At 39.3% G+C, this 21,589-nt stretch overlaps 7 protein-coding genes and 1 long non-coding RNA gene across 8 annotated transcripts; 4 read left to right on the top strand and 4 right to left on the bottom strand.

Annotated features, from left to right (window-relative positions):
• Positions 1 to 40: 40 nt before the first annotated feature.
• LOC108805380 (DNA-directed RNA polymerases II and V subunit 8A) lies at positions 41 to 1,685 on the bottom strand. Its single transcript, XM_018577412.2, has 5 exons — positions 1,549 to 1,685; positions 1,326 to 1,404; positions 734 to 891; positions 417 to 508; positions 41 to 313 (listed from the first exon to the last, which is right to left on the bottom strand). The coding sequence occupies exons 2-5, from the start codon at positions 1,402 to 1,404 to the stop codon at positions 202 to 204; spliced, it is 441 nt and encodes a 146-aa protein (XP_018432914.1). The 5' UTR covers positions 1,549 to 1,685; the 3' UTR covers positions 41 to 201.
• Positions 1,686 to 3,235: 1,550 nt separating this feature from the next.
• LOC108863268 (uncharacterized) lies at positions 3,236 to 7,404 on the top strand. Its single transcript, XM_018637642.2, has 11 exons — positions 3,236 to 3,426; positions 3,855 to 4,109; positions 4,304 to 4,402; positions 4,532 to 4,635; positions 4,708 to 5,450; positions 5,544 to 5,666; positions 5,748 to 5,836; positions 5,920 to 6,120; positions 6,245 to 6,715; positions 6,847 to 6,930; positions 7,077 to 7,404. The coding sequence occupies exons 2-11, from the start codon at positions 3,975 to 3,977 to the stop codon at positions 7,215 to 7,217; spliced, it is 2,190 nt and encodes a 729-aa protein (XP_018493144.1). The 5' UTR covers positions 3,236 to 3,426; positions 3,855 to 3,974; the 3' UTR covers positions 7,218 to 7,404.
• Positions 7,405 to 7,473: 69 nt separating this feature from the next.
• Positions 7,474 to 10,745, bottom strand: LOC108863269 (sister chromatid cohesion 1 protein 3). Its single transcript, XM_018637644.2, has 11 exons — positions 10,457 to 10,745; positions 10,073 to 10,331; positions 9,871 to 9,967; positions 9,750 to 9,784; positions 9,208 to 9,650; positions 8,999 to 9,110; positions 8,783 to 8,919; positions 8,164 to 8,699; positions 8,007 to 8,092; positions 7,790 to 7,925; positions 7,474 to 7,709 (listed from the first exon to the last, which is right to left on the bottom strand). Exons 1-11 carry the CDS (start codon positions 10,578 to 10,580, stop codon positions 7,605 to 7,607), a joined length of 2,070 nt encoding a protein of 689 aa, XP_018493146.1. The 5' UTR covers positions 10,581 to 10,745; the 3' UTR covers positions 7,474 to 7,604.
• A 140-nt stretch (positions 10,746 to 10,885) lies between these two features.
• Positions 10,886 to 11,765, top strand: LOC108863270 (60S ribosomal protein L38). The gene is made up of 3 exons (XM_018637645.2): positions 10,886 to 10,998; positions 11,167 to 11,350; positions 11,561 to 11,765. The coding sequence occupies exons 1-3, from the start codon at positions 10,996 to 10,998 to the stop codon at positions 11,581 to 11,583; spliced, it is 210 nt and encodes a 69-aa protein (XP_018493147.1). The 5' UTR covers positions 10,886 to 10,995; the 3' UTR covers positions 11,584 to 11,765.
• A 200-nt stretch (positions 11,766 to 11,965) lies between these two features.
• LOC108858644 (flowering time control protein FPA) lies at positions 11,966 to 16,152 on the top strand. Its single transcript, XM_018632535.2, has 6 exons — positions 11,966 to 12,318; positions 12,827 to 13,069; positions 13,293 to 13,349; positions 13,487 to 14,298; positions 14,521 to 15,785; positions 15,854 to 16,152. Exons 1-5 carry the CDS (start codon positions 12,040 to 12,042, stop codon positions 15,749 to 15,751), a joined length of 2,622 nt encoding a protein of 873 aa, XP_018488037.2. The 5' UTR covers positions 11,966 to 12,039; the 3' UTR covers positions 15,752 to 15,785; positions 15,854 to 16,152.
• On the bottom strand, positions 16,074 to 17,944 carry LOC108836982 (protein STRICTOSIDINE SYNTHASE-LIKE 13). Its single transcript, XM_018610067.2, has 4 exons — positions 17,340 to 17,944; positions 16,968 to 17,252; positions 16,726 to 16,893; positions 16,074 to 16,641 (listed from the first exon to the last, which is right to left on the bottom strand). The coding sequence occupies exons 1-4, from the start codon at positions 17,714 to 17,716 to the stop codon at positions 16,230 to 16,232; spliced, it is 1,242 nt and encodes a 413-aa protein (XP_018465569.1). The 5' UTR covers positions 17,717 to 17,944; the 3' UTR covers positions 16,074 to 16,229.
• A 192-nt stretch (positions 17,945 to 18,136) lies between these two features.
• LOC108836983 (RHOMBOID-like protein 13) lies at positions 18,137 to 19,504 on the bottom strand. Its single transcript, XM_018610068.2, has one exon. The coding sequence runs from the start codon at positions 19,252 to 19,254 to the stop codon at positions 18,445 to 18,447; it is 810 nt and encodes a 269-aa protein (XP_018465570.1). The 5' UTR covers positions 19,255 to 19,504; the 3' UTR covers positions 18,137 to 18,444.
• Positions 19,505 to 19,948: 444 nt separating this feature from the next.
• On the top strand, positions 19,949 to 21,186 carry LOC130512356 (uncharacterized). The gene is made up of 4 exons (XR_008945864.1): positions 19,949 to 20,256; positions 20,697 to 20,763; positions 20,842 to 20,893; positions 20,992 to 21,186. It is a non-coding gene; the product is annotated as an uncharacterized LOC130512356 (long non-coding RNA).
• Positions 21,187 to 21,589: the final 403 nt, after the last annotated feature.

Below are 21,589 nucleotides of genomic sequence, written 5' to 3'. Positions count from 1 at the left end.
GTTTCAAGCAATAATCTTTTGAAACTTAGAGCAAAGAGCATATTTAAATTGCAGTAGCTGATAATTAATTATGCAAGATGTTGAAACAGTAGGGAGAACTTGCTTTGGTACAATAGCTGATTCGTGAGCATAACATCAAAAGCAAAGTTGAACATAAGATAAATCTTGGTCTAAGCCAAAAAAAGATCAGACAAAGGAATCTCAAAGCTTCCTCATGAGAAGGAAGAGCCTCTGGTCAAGTTCAAAGTGAGAAATGTGAGCTGGATCTCCACGAAGCAACATTAGGAGGCCACCGAAAGAAACATACATCTCTCTGCAAAAACATAATGGAAGAAGAAACCAAAACAGTTTAGACATGATTGGATCTCTTTGTGCAAACACTGATTTGAAAAGTTTTGAGTTCGTATGTTTCTTACGCTTTTGGAGTTTGGCCGTCACGCTCAGTGATCTTGTAAAGCTTCCCGTGCATAACGTATTCGTACTTGTCAGCAAGCGTTTTCTTTGCTCCCTGTAATATACATCGACATGAAACTTTAATGTTCAGAACACCAAGGCCTGCTTAAAAATTCTATATGCTTACTCCTATTCCTAAGGAGGCTTCCTGAATCAAGCCAACTGAATTGTTATATCAAACACTGTCCTAATCAAATTCTTATACAGCTTCTGAGTAGAAATAGAATCACCAGGCTACATGACTAAACTTCCCTAGTGCTATCGTTCATGAGAATATTACCGGGGTAAAATATCCGGTATCAGGTGTTCCATCGAGATTAAGAGTAGGAGCCATAGCCAGTGTGAACTTATCACCAACCGCCATCGGATAAACCTCTGTGTTAACATCCAAATGCATAAACATGTCCAAGTTGTGGCTAGTTGCTTCAATACGCGTAACTGCAACCACAAACACACAGTCAATAATTATAGGTTTCCTGTGAGAAAGCCTCTCAATTCAAAGACAAAAAAAAAACAAAAATCAAAGATGGAGGAGTAACCACAAACACAGAGAGACACACACAATCAACCATTGTACCGTCTCCTATGAGAACTCAATATTAAGACAGAACCAAACTTAGAGATGACAGAGTAATCACGGACATAAAGATCAATCACTGTACCCTTTCCTATGAGAAAGCCTCTCACTTCAAAGACGGAACATAACTTAGAGAGATGGGAGACAGAAAAGACTTCTAAAGTTCAGATTTTTTTTCACAGTAACTACGATTCTAAACTTCTCTAAGACTCCAAAGCAAATATAAGAAGCCACGAAACTAAACAGACATCGACTTGAGCTTATCATGACTGAAGTTAAAAAAAAAAGTCAGTACCTTTATCGAACTTTTTGCCATCAGGGTCAAGCTTATCGACCACGAAGATGTCCTCGAACAAGATTATACTGCTCGCCATCTGCAAACACGGTAGTTCAAAACCCTAACTACTCTTAACTCCTTGATAATAGAAAAAAAACCTATTAGACTAACAAAGACTAGTGTATTGAATACTCGAAAGTCCCTTTACAGAACGAAGATTACAAAAGACGAAACTTTTCACCTGTTACGGGGAGGCTCGAGACGAAGAGAGGAGTCGCAGCTAGAAGAGTGTTACGGAGGCGGAGAGGGAATCGAAGCGAGACCAAAAAAAAAGTGTGTATTTTTTCTTTCAGTTCTTGCATATATTCGCTGAATTTTTGTTTATTTACATATGTGTCTTCTAGGTTTTATTTATTACACAAAGTTCCCGAGTTTTGTTTTTTTTCCTAATCCTAGTTCCCTGTATTTTCTGTTTATAACACATGTTTCCTGTAGTTTTTTTTGGAGCAAACATAAATTTCATTCCATAACAGAGTTTTTACACCCCAACCCTGTAGTTTTGTTTATTTATTTTATTTTACATAATAATTCAAAAACAAGTTAGTATGGTGAGTTACATCTACGGATATCAATCCGATTTCAGTTCCATTTTGGTTTGGTTTTTTCGGTTTTTTTTCGGTTTATAAAAAATAATTATCATATTAAAACCATATCTACTTTGGTTTGGTTCGATTTTGGTTTATTCGATTTATACCAAAAAACTATAAATATATTTATCTCTTAAAAAAATTTGTGAGTTTTACTTTATACGATTAGATATCAACTTTAATAAAATATGACAATATTTTACTTCTTAAATCATCTATTTTTTCCTTTTCTTTTAATATTTAAAATAATTAGTAAACATATTAATTTAATTATAATAATAATTTTATAAAATAAAAATAAGAAAAATTAGTATTTCATAATATTATTAAATAACTAGATATTAGCATACATATTTGTCAACAAAAAGTAAAAATTGTATTTTTCCTAATTTTATAAAAGTGAAGCTTTTAACTTAAAAGAACATATTAAATTACTAAAATCAACTTTTAAGTATGAAAATCATACAAATAAACTAAATTATGTATATATTATTAATTATATTATATATTTTGCATATAATTATACTACTAGAATTTGTAGCTTTTATTTTTCTTAGTATTTTAAGTTTAAGCTATTGAGATATCATTTTTTGTTCGAAAATACTCTCTCTTTTCCTGCTTATAAAATTCAAATGATTTCAGTATTTATCAAATTTTCTGCCTCGGGGAAGACCAGAATGATTATATTTTTTTATAGGTTTTGATGTAAATGTTTTGTGTTTATTAATATAAATAACTTTTAGATGACAAAAAAAATTGACCGAACTGTAGATTCGGGTTTGGTCCATAACTGGAGCTCTACTATAGTATTGTGAACCAGTTCAAAATATAACGTTATTGGGATGATCACACAGTTTCTTCGTGAGATATATCATCCAAAGGTTCCAAGTTGAGCTTTCTTTGACAAACTCCAAAGATGTCCCCATTTAAGCCCAAAAATTTCGCCTTTAGGCCCGTCATGTGTATAAACATGTTGCCCAACTAAAGGACAAAAAACATATCTCCTGGGAAATAAATTAGTTAAGGAAAAAAAAAGGGGAACAGTTGCTCAGATCTAAAAGTAACATGCACAGAACCGGACCACCATTAATGTTAATTTTTGAGTAACTCATAATAATAGTAGGGGCACATAATTTATTTGTTGTTGAGATTCATGTATCATCACTCTTAGGCTCACACTTGAGTGCAAATTATATTTTCATGGATCATCATGAGTGTAATTACATTTGACTAAATTGGATGTCAACATAAAACAAAAAGAAAAGGAGAAAGTTTTTGCAAGAAAAGAGACGACAAAACAAAAGACAGGAGACAAAGAGAGACAAGAAACATAAAATTCTTTTCATTCATCAGAAAAAAAACAAAACAAAAAGACAAGAGAGAGAGAGCGAGACGAGAAAACACAGACAAATAAACGGAGAAAACGAATAATGGCGATCGGTGAAGCGCATCCTCCATAAAACATTTAACAGGTTCCCTATCTCTCTTTCAGCTTTAGCGGTTCTGCATCGATGCATGCGTTCGCCGTTTTATATTAATTTGCATTTGCTTATCTTAGGATGATACACGCCTCCAAAGGGCGCTAGATTTATTCATATTTCGATCAATGTTTCTGCTTTGTAATGTAACCTCTTTCACCTGTTTCTGTTGTGAGATTCCAATCTACTATTTTTGTGTCTAGAAGATCTAATGATCTCTCATATTCCCTCTCCTCTGATTCCATGTTTCTGGGATAGGATGGTATGACCCCAAAGTTTTCTCTTTCCCAAAGGCTTTTATAATATCAACGAGAGTTCTCTTCTCATATTGTTGTGTCTCCTTCTAGATTCGTGTTTGGTTGGTCACTGCTTTTGCTTGTCAATCATGATAGCAATGTGAATCGTCGGCTGTCTTGTTGCAGATTTTTCTTTGGTGCTTTTGGGGCTGTTGTGAGTGACTTCTAACGGATGATTCCATTTGGGAAGGAAGAAGTGGGAAGTGGGGAGGGAGAAGGGTTGGTGTTTGTGTGTTTTGATTACTGATGCTTTGTGGTGGAGAAGGAAGGAAATGGACTTGTGGGAAAGCTGGTGTTGTAAATTTGCAAAAAGTGGCTTCTTTAGTCCGGGATCTAAGCGAGCCTTGTCTTTCACAACCAGGGATACAACTTCTTTTATCTGTAAGTATCTTAATCCTTCACCCTTTTTGGCTTTCAGTGGTTGGTTTACAAGAAACATACTTCAGTCAGGGTCTCGAAAAGTTGAACAATGTTTCAGAAATCCATTGTCTGCTTCCTGCTAGTCTCTTATGTTGTACTTTTGCTTCCTCCTGCGATAAGGTAATTCAAAGTGTTTAATTTGTCAAAATCCACAGATCGGCAAAATGCTTAAACCAGAGAAGTGGAGGGCTTTTTTTGATTGTGATGGAAAGGTTTTTGGTTTCCAGAAGGCGCTCAAATTAATCATCTTGGGGGTATTTTTTATACACTTCCCTCCCTTTATATGCTCTCAATAAGAACTAGAGGGACACTGGACATACAGAAAATGCATGTGTGCTTTCATTACATGTTCTCTAATACATTTCGTTCTTTCTTGTTATTAGGGGATCGACCCATCAATAAGAGCTGAAGTTTGGGAATTTCTCCTTGGCTGTTACGCATTGAGCAGCACCTCTGAGTACCGTAGTCAACTCAGGGAAGCTCGCAGGTTTGACAATTTGTTTGCTTGCTAAGTGAAAAATAAACTCGAGTATTAATGCTCTCTTTACCATTCATGCAGAGAACGATACAATGATCTGCTGAAGCAATGCCAGATGATGCATTCGAGTGTGGGAACTGGTTCACTTGCCTATGTTGTAGGATCCAAAGTTATGGACATGCGAAAATCATACAAAAAGGAGGTTGTAAAAGAATCTACAGATGGAAGCACAGAAGCTTCTACTGATTGTAATGAGAAAACTGAAAATCACGGTGATTCGAGTAATAACGATACTGACACATCTCATGGACACAGAAGGGGAAGTTCCAGTGAGTCAGTTGACATTTTAAGTGGAAGAGAAAGTCCTGAAACCACTCCTTTTGACCTTTCCTCTGGTCCTCATGTTGCGGATGGTGTTTTTGACTTTCCCACTCTAGCAGTCACAGATTTGTTTGGGAGTAGTAGTTTAGATAAGAAAGGGCTCTCTACTCCTGATGAGGAAGCTTCAGTTCGAAGTGAGTTAAGATCTGAGGATGAGGGAATGCACAGTTTTAGAATTGATAAGAATGCAGATCTAGTTATAGAGTCGCATGAGTCTTCTTATAATAACAACAACAGATCTGCATCCATTCACTCAGAAATTGAAGTGGTACATCCTGACTCTGTTGAACAACTGTCTCATTCCGGCTCCACTGTGGAGATAGTTGATGGTTTGAGAATATCGGATGTCCCTGAAGTGCCATCTGCAAAGGAGACTCCTTCTCGTGGTGGAACTGTCACGGAAGATAGGATGTCTGAATGGCTTTGGACATTGCACCGAATAGGTACTAGTTCTGTGAGTCTCTTATATTTAATTGTCACTAGTAGTGACTCGCTACTCTGAGGGATCAATGATTATTATCTTTTGTTTCAAACAGTTGTTGATGTGGTAAGGACAGATACACACCTTGAATTCTACGAGGATCCAAGAAATCTAGGAAGAATGTCTGATATCCTTGCTGTCTATGCTTGGGTTGATCCTGCAACTGGTTATTGCCAAGGTTTGGGGTTTGTAACTTGTTATTACTTGACACTCTATGAGGCCATGCATACTAACTGTCTGGTGGCAAATCTGATGACAGGAATGAGCGATTTAGTGTCTCCTTTCGTGGTTCTTTTTGAAGATAATGCTGACGCTTTTTGGTGCTTTGAGATGCTCATAAGAAGAACGGTATTACAATGCTTGCTGATATGTAACATATGTTTCCTAGCTGTAACTTGATGTTCTTTCCTTATGTGGTTTTATTACTACAGCGTGCAAATTTCCAGATGGAGGGACCAACTGGAGTGATGGATCAATTGCAAACACTGTGGCATATATTGCAACTCACAGATAAAGAAATGTTCTCTCACATATCTCGTATTGGTGCTGAAAGCCTTCACTTTGCGTTCCGGATGCTGTTGGTGTTGTTCAGACGGGAGTTGTCTTTTGACGAGGCTCTAAGGATGTGGGAGGTTGGTAACTCTTCTGTTGTTTGCTTGTTTCTTGCTCACCCTCTGCTTCTTTAATGTATATTGCAAGAGCTTGTCTTTACTTAATAAGATTCAAAACTCTTGCAAATGTATTCTTCTGTTGTAGATGATGTGGGCTGCTGATTTTAATGGGTCTGTTGCTGAAACTTTGGAGAATGATTGCTTGGAGCCGTTGGTGATTCAACTTCCTAGACAATCTGGAGCGGAGATAGATGAAGGTAGTACAACTAGTGAACCAATTTCGAAGACCAGCGACAGAATTTCAAAGAGCGGACCATTGTCAAAGAGCAGTCTGTTGTACATAAGCAGTCTACTGCCAAGAAGTGGTCCATTGCCAAAGACTGGTACTATGTCTGATGACAACGATACTGAGATGAAGTCAGCATCATCTTCTTATAATTTCTGTGGCTTGACAAGAAGCTTATGGTCTAGGAACGAAAGAACCCATGTCTCTTCTTTAGTTTCATCCTTTGAAAAAGGAGATGACCCTCTTCCAGTGTTTTGTGTGGCAGCCATCCTAATCATGAATCGGCATAAGATCATGAAGGAAGCTCGGTCCATTGATGACATGATCAAGGTATGATGTTTTCACTGCTTTTATGTTTGAGCTTTGTTTCTTTTGCTTGAACTCTACTGTTCCTCTGCAGTAAGTGCAGTTGAGGACTTTGCATTGTTTCAAAGTTTCTTATTGATTTGAGATGTTTGCAGATTTTTAATGACAAGCTGCTTGCAATTCGAGTGAGAAGATGCATACGCACAGCCATGAAACTTCGTAAAAAGTACATATACAAGGTTAGTTGCTTGACAGGGCTTGAAAACTATATCTCAGTCCGTTTTGAATTGAAACTGATACACAAAAGTGACAGCACACAAGTCTAACTTTGTTGCATTTAGGCAATCTTGCTTTTCCTTATATCTAACTGCATAGCGTTTATTAGAATCAGGTAATCAAGATCAAGAACCACACTCAGTCCCAGATACAGAATCAAACCACGACGCAGAACCAGATCCCGGAGGAGATTCAAAGTCATGATGAGAACTTCAGCCAAAGAAGTTCATGTCATGGTCCTGCCCATTAAAGAATGATGACTAAGATAGATTCCACCAATAACTGTTAGTTTCCTTTAATAGATACAATAGTCATACTAAGATATATAAAAGAAGAACAAGCTTGAAACAGGTAGGTCATCTTTGGATTTTGGCAGTTAAAGATTCATGAGTTTATGTATGCGTACAACTTTTTTTGAGATAACTCGTTTTCTTTTTGATCGGTTTGTCCGAAGTCCATATGAGACTTTAACACAGTAACGTGCAACAAGCTGTAATGATCAATGATGGATTTCAGAAAAAAGCTTTATTTCTTTAAACCATACAAGCTGTAATGATCAACAAACTGAGGATGACCACTCCCTTGTCTAGAATCTAAGCTAATAATTTACACACAAATAAAATACAGTGAGTATTGTTTATTCATTGTTGAACTTTTGAAAAAGGCCAGGCGTCAACTTCAGGGTGATATCGCTGTAAGGTTGCTCCTGTTGCATATCAATAAGTCCTCTGGACTTCAACACCTGTAATCCAAATGCAAATCAGTTAAGAGGCAATGCTGACATAAAAAAGAAGTAAGAAACCGAATTGAGTAATCAGTTACCAGTGTCTCAAAGAACATTCGAGCAGCTAGCTTCCTTGTCTTTCCCTCCAAGATCTTGCTCAAACTTAGATCTCCTGAAGAAGAGCTTGAAGAGGGACTACTAGAAGAGCGTTCTTTAAGATACTTAGCCAAGGCTCTGCAAATGATCAGTGAATGTGTTACAAGTTAGTAGAGAAACGCGGCACTTAAAGCTACATGGACTTTGGAATTTTGATACCTTGTTCTCCCTGTCAAAGCATCAGAATCTTGACTAGCCGGTGAATTCACCGGGGTATTGCCACTTACATCCAGGAAATAAAGTTCCTGTAATGACACAGGTAATGGTATTAGCAAAACACCAAGGGTTAACACAAAACATGTAAGAAGAGACAAACCTCGTCTGCCATTTCAGGAATAGCTGAAATCCCTGAGTTCATTAGTCCAGGCATATCATCTCGATATGTGGAAGTTGAAGGCTCTGTTCTATAAGATTCCGTCTCCCAAGCTCTACTAGTCTGAGTGGTGAAGTCATCCGTTCTAGAAGGTGAAAACCTTGGAGGTGGCGACGGCATGAACTCAGTGTAACCACCATCTCTGAAGCGTTCGATTCCTGTGTCATCGTCAATATTAAATGGCGGTGGAGATTGGGCTTCTCTTGCTACAGACTCTCCATGAGCAGATTGAGGAACTGCAGAGCCTTGGGCATCTTCAGTTTGTCGAACTGGAGACAGCTGGACTGTACTGTCTGGATGAGTAGAATCAGGAACTGCAGATTGTGGAATTGGAGAGGTCGGGTGAACTTCTGCTTCAGCTTCTCGAGTAGGAGATGATACAGGTTCAGGTTCTGGAATACTTTCATTAGAAACAACAAGATATGGCTTTGAAGATACAAAGTCCTTATCAAAGACACTGCGTAGATCATCTGAAAAGCCTGCAGATAGTGTTATAGACAGGCAATAAACGTTAGTAAAAAGAGCAAAATAAGTTGAAAACGTTTAGGAAACTAAAACTTACCAGTAAGCAAGGGCTCACTGAAGATTTGATCCTTCTTTGACTGGTTATTCATTCTCCACATACTTAGTTTAGACGAAGGCATCTTCTTTCTCTTACGAAGAGTATCACTAGGATCCTCAAGCCTCTCTCTCATGATCCTATCCAAATTTGTTTTTATCAGTATGCAACAGGCAATGAACTAATCAAAGTCGCATGAAGGAGTAGAAAGGTTATTACCTGTTAGTTAATACTGTGACTCTATCAAAGTGCTTCCTCTTCCTTGGCCTTGGTTGCTGTGCAGGAGGTGGAGGTGGAGATGGCTGAAGAGCTAGTTGAGGTGATGGATGCACTTTAACATCAAAAAAAAATCATAATCAGCTAAAATGACAAGATAATAGATATAATTCTTAAGAAAAAAAAGTTATCAGACAATGATGTTAACTCACCAAAGTTGTCACGTTCTTCCTCAGAACGAGCAAAACCTGGAGATCCTGACCGAAGCTCAAACGCATGTCCTCTAGAACTCAACTCTTCATCATCAAGGTTGGGGATATTGGGTTCCTTCTCATTCATAGTTTCATCTAAAGGTTCAGTGTGCTCTGTAGCAAATGGTAAATGGGACGCAGGGCTTAAACCGTGTGCAGCATCACGCCTTATCTCAACCTCAGGAACACTTCCTGGAGAATTGACATTGCCTCTCTCTGGACTGGGATTAAGCGGTTCTGTCAAGTTACTCGGTCTGGGATCCTGGAACTCGGGGATTTCCTCTGTGTCGTAACGAGTATCTAGACCAACATTGAAGTCTCCTGGCTCATTGATTGGTTCCGTCTCAAAAGCCATCTCAACATCAGTATCAACAGGATGCGCACTCACAGGTTCGGTAGATTGGCTGATTAAATCACAAAGAAGAGGTAAACACATTAGAAAAGGGCATTAAAGTGAGCATATGTGTAGTAGATGAAATCAAAAACTCTATAAAGAGGCTCACTCAACATCCATCGGGATAGTTTCTGTACCCATGTCCTGTAATAAAGACATACAAAACTTTCTTTCAACACCAAGAAATGAGAATCAACTTAAACAACATAAGACGCAAGTAGGAAACTAACCTCATCAAATGTTATAGCAACATAAGGATCAACACCAGTTGGGATTTGATCTGTGAGAGTGATATCTTCCTGACTCCTAAGATGATTATCAAATTCACTATTTATCACAAGAAGACAATTAAAAAAAATGTTAATAATCAAGCCAAAGATGGAATCTTTATTACAGACCAAGCTTAAATGGAAAGTGAAAAATAAGATGTACCCTTCATGCGTGTCATCATCCAATTGGAAGTCGTCCAAGTTCAGTGCTTGAGGCAAAGTGACAGACTCAACGGGAGCCTGTCTAGCATCCTCAGGCAAGTCAACTTGAGCAGAAACGAAAGACTTGGATAACCAAGTAGTGACGAGAGCACAGTCACGGAACAGATAATCAACTTGCTTTGAATAGATTCGGACAACACCGAGTAGAAGATGACCAGACAATCTCAATGCCAAAGGTGCCTCAGGGAACATTATAAGATCTAGCAAAAACAAAAACAAAATTAAATCAATAATGCTCTGCTTTATCGAAAAGTCTGAAACTTTTACAGAGAATCAGTGAAGGGGAAAATAAAAAGGAGCGAACTTTATGGTCAGAAACACGAACCGACTGTTTTGGGGATGTTGGTGCCGGTGTAGTGAGACTTCTTGAGGCGTTGTTGCAAGTGAGCGGCGGCCCAAACCGTTCCCAGAGGACCCTTCCGAGCCAAGTAAACATGCGAATAAAACATATCTTTTTTTAATTTTCCCTCGAAATCAAACTATGAGACAGAGAAACCAAGTAAGAGAGAAGAAGGGTTATCAGTTTCGATGTAATGGGAGGAACAGAGAGGTTAGGGTTTTTTATTTGATTCTGGAGAGGAAGTTGAAGAGATGTCAGTGGAGCGGGAAAATTTATTATTTAGTGGCGCGATGCTGAAAATAATTTAGGAAAAAACTATAATAACGGGATCTAAAAGGAGATAAAGTCTTCTTGGGATAATCAATCTGGGCCCAATAGCTAAATTGTCGGATTAATGGGCTTAAGGGGTATATTTGGAAATTCATAGAGGCAGCACATCTAGGGTTTCGCTTCTTAAAGAGAATAACTAGAGCTTTTGTTCTATCTTTTACTCCGACGCTGTCTTCTCCAAACTCGAAGCGACAATGGTACTTTTATGTTCTAATCACTCTTTACAGTAGATTGTGGTATTTATGTCTGTTTCTAGGTTGTCTTGGGATATTCAGATGAATGATATAGGCTCTTATTGTTTGGTTTCTAGTAATTAAATCTGTATTGAAATGAAAATGGTGATTTTTTTATGATATTGTGTGTAGCCGAAGCAAATACACGAGATCAAGGACTTCCTTCTGACGGCGAGGAGGAAGGATGCTAGGTCTGTAAAGATCAAGAGAAGCAAGGACATTGTCAAGTTCAAGGTCAGGTGCTCCAAGTACCTCTACACACTTTGCGTTTTCGACCAAGAGAAGGCTGATAAGCTCAAGCAGTCGCTTCCTCCAGGTTCTTAACCCCCCCCCCCCCCATTCTCTTAAGTCTTTGCGTCTTTGTTTGTGTCACACACTTGCTATCAATCTGTTGCATCTTAAAAATGTTAAGCGTATTAGATTCATATCTTGTTGTGGGTAAATGTAGTCTTAGATTTTTTGGCATCTGTGTCCTAAGTTTTTTTTGGGGTTTTATTTATTGATTTTTATTTACATATTATTTCAGGTTTGAGTGTTCAAGACCTTTGAACATCTCTTCGAGTCTGAGATATCCGACCTGCGTTGAACCGGAGATAGTAGTTTTTGAGTTATTCTCTTTTGTTTTCAAGACTTGGATTTGTATTTTGCTGTATGCTATCCATGTGGTTAGTAGCATGTTTTATTTAGAACAAAGCATTCACATCAATTTACATGATTTTATTTTCAATGCATACTAAACCTCTTTGAAAAAAATTTGTCGTCTATCTTCATTTGGGATAAGATTAATTATTGATAATTGATAATCCATCATCTATTAGCTATGGATGAGCTTAATTAAAATGTAATTAACGAATCAAACTCCTAAATCTCAAATACGCTTGAAACGTGGTCGTTTCATAATTCATGTTTTTTATCTTCATCAACCTTCAAAAGCTTCGATTTCACTGTACCTTCGTGTGAAAAAAAAAGAGAGAATATTCACGTCTCGTGCTCACAACGGGCGAGATGGCTCCAGTAATGAAGCCTTCAAGAGGCAGAGAAACCGACGGATCTGGATTCCAATCCACCAATCTCTGGGTCGGTAGTTTGACACCCGATACCACCGAATCCGATCTCGCCGATCTGTTCGGAAGGTTCGGGGAAATCGACAGGCTCACCGCTTATTCTTCCCGTTGCTTCGCGTTTATCTATTACAGGCGCGTTGAGGAAGCCGTTGCCGCCAAGGAGGCCCTTCAAGGCGCCGATTTGAACGGGAGCCACATTAAGATCGAATTCGCCCGACCGGTTCGTTCTCATCGCTGCTTTGATCTCGCAAAATACAGTTTGCTATATGTTAAAATCTCACAAGATTTTTGAGTATAATAAAACTTCAAACGAGTACCTGAAGCTGTTATATCTACCATGTAACACAATCTATATGTTAGCATCTCTCTAGCCATCTGAGATGTAACAGTAACGCTCTATCAACATTGGTAGAAGGTTTTAGTTATATCATAGGGTTACGAAAGACTTGCCTGCCTGCATCCAAGGGTTGGTTTTGTTTAGTTATGTGCCCAAATTGAAATGATCAACACGAGGGTACTTGTTGACTTTGAAGAGTACATACATAGTTCTCTTCTATTTATGGAAATGATTCTCCTCAAGTCATCTTGTGAATTTATAGTTGAATTAGTAACTGATTTTGTTTGTTGTGCTTTATGTGTTAAAAAAAGCTCTCTTAATGACACCCAGGAGAGGAGACCGATCTGGATATGTATATTATTGGCTTCTTATACAAATTATCTGTGTGCAGGCAAAACCTTGCAAGAGTCTTTGGGTTGGTGGAATCAGCTCGAGTGTCCCTAAAGATGTACTTGAGGCAGAGTTCAGGAATTTTGGGGAAATCGAAAGTTTCAGGTTTCTTAAGGATCGGAAGACGGCCTTTATTGACTTCTTTGACGTGGACGATGCTGTACAGGCAAAGACCATGAACGGGAAGCGACTAGGTGGTAGCTTTTTGCGAGTTGATTTTCTTCGCTCACAAGGGCCAAGGAAAGTAAGCATCCTCTTGTCTCTTTTTTTTACACTAGAATAAGTTTCAGTGTCCATCGTGTAATAAGTTTGTACCGAGTGCGTTAGGTTTCATGATTTGCATAAGACTGCTATGGCTAGAAACTTACTATATCTACCTGTGTCACGTGATTCCAGTACTATTCATATCTATGTTGTAGAATCTGCTAAATGACTCGGAAATTAACATGACATTCTTATCTCTGTAGGAACCACGGCTTGGCTCCGAAGATGGCCGGGATAGCAGTTTGAGTGCTAAGCACCAGGTTAGCCTTAATGCTAAAAAGTCATGTTTTTTACTGGTGATGCGTATAATCCTTTATCGGCTTTCATGTTTATAGTTTAGAAAGCTTTGGGCTTGCCAAGTTCCTGAGAGTTCAAATTGTTATATGCTTGATAACAGTATACTCACTCATCTGGAGATGGCCAAGCAAGTAACGTTCTGTGGATTGGGTACCCTCCTTCTGTTCAGATAGACGAACGACTGCTGCACAATTCCATGATACTTTTTGGTGAGATTGAGAGATGTATCAGCTATCCATCGAGGCACTTCTCACTTGTGGAATTTAGAAGCATTGAGGAAGCTCGCTGTGCTAAGGAAGGACTACAGGGAAGGTTATTCAACGATCCAAGGATCACAATCATGTACCAAAACGATAACATTCCCCCTGGACGGAGAGATGATACCGGCTTTTATTCTGGTGTCAAACGAGCAAGGCCTGAGATGTTTATCAATGATCCTCCATACATATCTTCACCACATTCCAGTGTGGTTCTTGACACTGTGAGGCCTTTCCGAGGTAGCATGGAACGTTCACATATTGGTCCAGAATATGGCGATGTAGTTGGCAACGAAGGAAGCTGGAGAAGGCCATCTCCTACAGGAGCTGGAATACTCCCGTCTCCCGCACCAAGTACAAGGCTATCCGTTAGGTCAAACCGTGGTTCTTGGGAAGGATATGATCCTGCTCAGTTGGATAGAGAACCTAAAAGAACTCGTAGAGATGGATCAGTAGATGCTTCCCGTTCGATGAGTGTAGATGATCGTATCACTGGATTGGATAGTAGTTCATATATACGTGGATCAGTTGCATCGAGACCACGCCGTGGTTTCCCTGATACTGATTTCATTTGGAGGGGAGTCATAGCCAAAGGTGGAACTCCTGTTTGTCATGCTCGTTGTGTACCTATTGGAAAGGGGATTGAATCTGAACTGTGAGTACCATTTTCACGCACTTTACCCTCTTCTGCCTTAACTTATTAGTTCAGTGATTATAAGTAATCTTATCTGTTGATTCGTTTAGATGTGACATTTTAGGGAATATGTGTTGTCTTCTTTCTTGATCTCACTATGGATATGCGTAGTGTTGATTCGATTCATTGATAACAAGTACAAAAATGGCTTTACTGATTCTCGGTTTTTGGAATGGTTAATAGCCCTGAGATGGTCAATTGTTCAGCACGAACGGGTTTGGATATGCTTGCCAAACATTATACTGAAGCGATTGGATTTGAAATCGTTTTCTTCTTACCAGACAGCGAAGACGACTTCGCGTCTTATACTGAATTTCTCCGATATCTTGGTTCAAAGAATAGAGCAGGTGTTGCCAAATTAGATGATGGAACCACTTTATTCTTGGTTCCACCATCAGATTTCTTAACCGATGTGCTCAAAGTATCTGGTCGAGAAAGGCTATACGGTGTTGTCCTCAAATTGCCTCCACCACCTGTTCCTGCAGTATCATCGTATAGACAAGAATCTCAGACCATTCCACCACCCTATATGGATCGATCTCGAGATTCGCCTGCCGGTGGTTTGTACGCTGCTAGGGAAGTTCAAGCTTGGGGTATGCAGGAAGCATTGAAGCCGCCTCCTTTTAGGGAGCCTGTTGCTGTACATAACACTGCAACGCCTCAAGCAGGGGTTAGTCTAACGCCTGAGCTAATAGCCACTCTCGCCTCCTTGCTCCCAACAAATTCTCAACCAGAAAGTCACCCACCCGTTGGACTGTCCAGTGGAGAAGCTCCATCACAGGCCTGGAATCCAGATCAGTCAACAGTTTCTGACCCATCAAATCAATCGTTTCAACAATTAAGCAATCAGTATAATCCGGTGGGGCAGCTCCCTCCCCCTCCTCCCCCTCCTCCGATACATTATCCTCCAATGTCAAGCACACCGAGGTACTCCGGTGGAATGGTACATGGTGGTAGTCAATACCAAGCGCCATACGTTAGTATGCCTGAACAGGCGCCGTTACCTCCACCTCCATCGAATAACTATTCCATTTACTCTCAAGATTCACATCAAGCTCAGTATCAGCATGAAGCTCCCATGCTTAACCGAAACTACATACCGGTCCCTGGAGCTGAGAACCCTGGTTTGCTTGGTTATCAGCAAGGTAATTATCACGGTCTGACAAATAATCAAGCTTATAACGAATATCCTTCCCATTCTCAAACTGCAATGCCACCACTACCCAATGCGTCTAACCAAGCACAACAGCAGCACCAGACTTTGCTCACCGGAGCTGGTCCAGGTACATCAGATGGTGAGGTTGATAAGAGCCAGCAATATCAGTCTACTCTACAGCTTGCGGCTAGCCTTCTTCAACAGATTCAGCAACGGCAGCAACTGCCATCAAATGCTTCGCCTGGACAAGGGCATTGAGACTTATCTCCACATGCCCTCATATTCTGTATTGGTAATATTCACTCTCCTTGCTCTTTTGGAATCTGATCAAAGTGTAATCTGTCTTCTACTCCTCTGTAGATGCGCGACGTACTGAGTTTAGCTACTGTTATGTTACATATTGGCTGTTGGAGAAAGTGTTGCTGAGGGGTGATGTCGCAATGAACTTATTTGGTCCGGAACCAGACAACGACACAAGGGACTTCTGCCTGTGTCTCATGAACTAGACTGTAATTATTATGTGATTTAGATTATTATTTGTTAGTAATACTTTTCCAGTTGTTCTATCGACACTCTTCAATGACAGAGAAAAAAAAGAGAGAACTAATATTCATCGTTTGTTACAGGAAAATGATTTAGTCTAATCATCATTTGTTATATATATTCATCTTATGGATGTTAATGAAAAGGATATCACTTACAGGAGCTAAGAACTACACATCAACGTGTTTGTTCACTAATTCATTGCTAATGGATAAGGCAAAGTGGCAATATGGTTATGAGCCACTGTTCCAATCCAAAGCTTCCCTTGAACCTCCCTCACTTCACTAACAAGCTTCATTACCTTTCCTTCTCTATCCTCAAGAACCTCCAAGACCTTGCCGTCCCCATTGAATCTTGATATCACAGTGTACATTCTCATCCCCATGGCTTTAGCCAGCAGCTTCATCGGTATAGGCAACCGAAAGTAGATGCTCCTTATCCAAGGGTTGTTTGCAAGAACCTCTTGAACCGGTGTTCTGCAACAGTCTATTGCAACCCAAAACTCATCTTTCTCGTTCATTCTCACATTGTCTGGGAATCCCGGTAGATCTGCCACCACCTCAACTTCACCTCTCTTTGAACCCTCCAGCCAGTATTTCACTAACCTGCCAGATACATACATAAACATTGATTCAATATCCATGATTTTGACATCTATCTTGCTTGAAGGGTTGTTTAAATCGTTATACCTGCAATTGGTTGTTTCAGTAAAGAGAAGGAAAGATTGGTCTCTAGAGAGTTGTATGCCATTGGGAAAAGCCAAGCCATCCAGCACAACGTGTGTTGTTTTGGTAGGTGGGTCATATCTTAGAAGCCTTCCTGTTGATTCTCCTTCCAGTAATATGAAGAAATGATTCCTACAAATCAGAAAGTCCTAACTCTATATATCAACCCACAATCCAGTTTTCTTTTTGTTATTATGAAAACTTACGCTCTGTCGTATCTTTTGCTTGTGTCTGTGAAGAAGATTGAGCCATTTCTGTGAATGTCAAGATCGTTGGCAAAGAGTATAGGCTTTCCTTCCACATGAGTAGCTAAAGGCGTAGCCACCCCTCCTTCAGGACCAACCACTAGTAGACCATAGTAAGCGTCTGCAATGTACAAGTTTCCAGTCTCTTTATCAAATCTCAGACCAAGAGGTCGCCCACACAGTTTCTCATGCTTCCATTGCTTGTTTGTTGTTGAATCCACGCCTCTTGCGCAAGTCTTCTCTGACCTGGTTCTCTCATGAACACACAACATTAACACCGAGAAACTGAAAACAATCATGAAACTGATGAGTATATTTATCATAAGCGTTTACCATTTTGATGTTGCAACGGAAAATGTCTCCCATCCGATTGATTCACCCATCCATCTGACAACTCTTCCATCAGCCAACCCTGTGTATGGACCACGACCTAAACTATCAAACTCTAATGACTCTGGACCAAAGACTTGGTCCACAAACTCCAGCTTCCCGTGATGACCCAGTCGACTAAGGTTGTCTCTTGGCCAGTTATCCATAACTTGCTTGTATGGTGCAACCTCATGCTTCACTGGTTTGAACTCACGACCACCGACTGGACTTATGTGAAAGGGATCGATCGCTACGAAAATTACAGACAAAGCAATGATACAGAGAACAGGGTGATTAGTCAGCAAGGAGTCATATGTACCATGCTGGCCTTTCTTCTCCATTTAAGTGCTCAGAGATGGATGAGAAAGTAAGATCAGATTCACCTGATCAATGTACAGCTTATATAAAAAACATAGAGAAAATGTAGTTGTGGAGAAGTTACGCAGAACTTGTCAATGAAAATTGGGTTGAAAGTAGGTTTAATGGTAAATTAACAACTACTCAAAAGTGGATCCAAATTAGATTGCTCTGATAAACTAACACAATTGCCATGACTCTCTTCTCTCTAGTTGACCTGCAAATCATCTAACCTACAACTTCTCACAAAAGATACCAGAACTGTGAATATGTAACTGTTCTTCTACCCTTTCCTCACGTTTTTGAAAAATAAAGGACAGAAGATGGAAGAGAAGCACTGCTCTAATCAAATAGAACTGGACAAAATCTGATCTAGTTACCTCCTGAAATTGCAAGAATGCAAGTGATAAAAACATATACAATATATCAAAGAAACAACAAGAATGTTTGGTAGCATGCTTTTTTCATAGTTAAATAAATGTGAAGGTCTAGTAGTGAATGTAATCTTACGGTAAAGACAGGGGACCCTTTTTGGCAACTATACATCAAACATAAGACTGTCCTATTCATCTGTAATGATATGCTTAAACAACACTAACTTGATTATACATGCAGCAGTTCACGCAAAGCCTTAATGATCTCTTCACTTGGTTGCCAACCCTCAAGTCTGTCTTCATCTAGTACCTTGATGACAAGAAGATACAATAGATCTTCATATAACTTCCACCCCACTAAGAGGAACCGCACTGGCTTGCAAGGTCCGTCCGTTTCCAACAAACCGCAGTGAAGGCAAAGAAGCATCACTAACCGACTCAATCTCCAGAAAACTGAAATCATAAGCACCAGACTTCTTCAAACTGAAGACAAACACCACAACGATCCAACCAAGCATGGTAACCGCCCAGTAGTTGTTCATCCCACCAATCAAACCCCAGGAAACAGCATAACCAACCAGTATCCCCGACAAATGTCCCAGGAAGCTAGCTTGCGGAACAATAATAGAAGTAAAAATAAGCGACTCAAAGGGCGCAAAGCTAATGGGAAGAGACAGAACACCAAAAAGATCAAACTTCGAAGAAGGCTGCTTCACAGACAAAATCGTCATCCAACCAAACACAACACAAGAGTAACCCACAGCCGTAACCCTCCTGAAATACTCGATCTTGAACCTACCGATCAGCAGATGGTACATCCCAATCACCAAAACGCCAGAGAAGACGACGAGAACAAGAGTGTAGTGAAGGTAATAAGCAGTTCCGAGACCTAAGTGACCAAGCTGTTCAACAACACCGAGACTCCACAAGGCACTCATGTTGAAGACGAGATGCAAGACGCTTATATGAGAGAAAGCAGAGGTGATCATCCTCCAGTAATGCCCTTGGACCGCGGTCTCGTAGCTCAACCCAACTTGGGGGTAACCAATACTCTTCTTCTGAATCAGAAACCAGATTAAGCTGCATAGGGTTACGATGCAGCTCGTTGCGGGTTTCTCGATGATGTCGTAAAGCAAAGGCCTTCCCATTCTAGTAATTCGAAATCTGCCAGTAACCGACACTGCAAGATCTGAGAGAGAGAGAGAAAAAGAACTGACTTTTTGGCGGATTGAGACTAAAGCTGTGACCTTTTCAGCTAATCGTGCCGACCCAATCGAGAATCTGCAAGTGTTCTCCAGAAGGATAACGAATGATCTCTCGATTTCGATTCGATTCGATTCGATTCTTAGAGTTCGCGCTAACTAGTTCCTGATTTTTTTCAGAAAGAAAAGGTTTCCTCTTTCACCGAATCGAAAAATCAGAACCTAGCTTTTACTTAATGGGCCGAGGTATGGGCCAGTTACCATCAGTTAGTCCAGCTATAAATCTTATTAAGAACAAGCAGACAGACGAATCAAATTGAAGTCTCGTCCAGACAAGTAGAAAAGGAGTGTCTTTTCGTGTTTGTATTTACATGTTTGTTCGAAAGTTATAAATGATGACTTTGATATTACTGTGTAATACAATGTTTAGTTTTAGGATGACCGTTAGGTCACCACTAATCCATACTTATCTTTATATATAAAGAAATGTTCCTTCTCTCCTGTTATGCCACGTCACTAATTCATTCATCCTCAAGCCAACACGTGTCCCCACTAACATAAACGTCGCGTTTCATTAATTCGGGAATGCAATTGATGCAGGCTTATATTTGTGTTTTGGGCCTAATGTGTGAATGAAGAGACCAGTCCAATAGGAGTCATTCTAACGTTTAGGTTTAATCGTCATGTTCCATCCCAATTTGTCATCTTCGGTTCATCATCAATGGAGTTTTAGGAAGATATTCGAGATGTATATTCCTGATGAATCTCTAGATCGAACTTTTCTTTTCATAAGTCTCCGGATCGAGCTTCGTCTGATCCATCGCCTCTGATACGTTACGAGATTAATTGATTCATCGCCATTAATAGCATTCTTAAATCCCTTGATCCATGATTTCTCATTCAATACTTCTATCTCCCTTCTAGGCGGTGAAACTTCACTTATAAAAGGTATGTCTCCTCCTCTTGAAACCATCTTCTTATATCCGCTCCAGTTTATCAAACTTTTCAATCATAAGCTTTTATTTTATTTTTAGGGTTATTGTTCATCACGAGAAGAGAGATCTAACTTTTTCTGGTTCTGCTGTTCTTCTTTTCTGTTTCTTAAATTTTAATTTAAAATTTATTTAATTTGACTACAGCTACACAGCAGATTTATATGTGAGATTGATATTATTCGAAGTTTTTTTTTGTAACTTTGTCGTCTTTTTCTTTTTTGAACCAGAAATTTGTTTTCTTTTTTTTCTTTTAATTTGCTTTCTTATGTTTGTGTTTTATAAGTTCTTGGTTGATCTGTTCGATTGGGTTTTGTTGTTCTTTTCATTTTGTAAAATGTATATTTCCTTATGTCTTATGCTTCAATGATACTGAGTGTTTCTATCGACCTGCAGGAACCAAAACAGAATTGATCTCCGTGAAGAAGCTTCAGCACTATATTCTCTACCGGAGATGACAATAGTGAGTCTCTTAGCTCTTACTTTTGGAAATCTCTTAACGTTTTTGATAAGTTCTCATAAATGAAAATGTTTACTACAGATACATGAAGGCAAGCGTTTGAATCACAAGCCAAGGACCCAATATCGAATCAGTAAGACATTCTCTATATTTTTCTGTTTTTGACCTTTAAGCATATACAGACTTCACCATAAAATCTAACTTATTTGTAACTCACTATGATATGTGCAGCTCATTCAAGTCACCTCTTCATATCTAAACATACACTACATCAGAGTCTTCAGTTGACATCCTCTTCAATTCATCTTCACCGACTGCTACACCCGTAACATTTAATATATATAGTTAGCTTTGGAAACAATAAATATTGGTGTACAAAATGATATTGGAAAAGTTGAATGGCAACTTATAGTTGGCTTTCGTAAATTCACCAGTATATATTAATTGGTGGTGCAAATGGGTTCATATTATGGTCTTATATCAAATGAGTAACAGTATCTATGTATATATACAAAGAATCGTGCAAGCAAAAATAAGATAAGGAAATTGTATTGTGGCCTCATCGCCGCCGGCTCGGTTGTACGCATTAAGAAACCAGTATGGTTTTTAGGATTCCGGTCAGGACGATAGCCACCGCGAGTGGCCGACGTAACCCATCGAACAGCTACTTTGAATCAAATTCACCAGAAAATTATTAGAATCACAACGATGTGAATTTGAAGTTGAAGATCGCAAAGCTGGAAGAAGACTAAGCCAAACTCTTTTATTTCCTTTATGAGTTTGCGGAAGATGATGGAGATTGGTTATAGTTTCATAGCTTTCATTAAAG

The sequence above is a fragment of the Raphanus sativus genome, chromosome 5 (genome assembly GCF_000801105.2).
Source record: "Raphanus sativus cultivar WK10039 chromosome 5, ASM80110v3, whole genome shotgun sequence".
In the NCBI taxonomy this organism is placed as follows: domain Eukaryota; kingdom Viridiplantae; phylum Streptophyta; class Magnoliopsida; order Brassicales; family Brassicaceae; genus Raphanus; species Raphanus sativus.
This window is presented reverse-complemented; position numbering and strand designations above follow the sequence as displayed.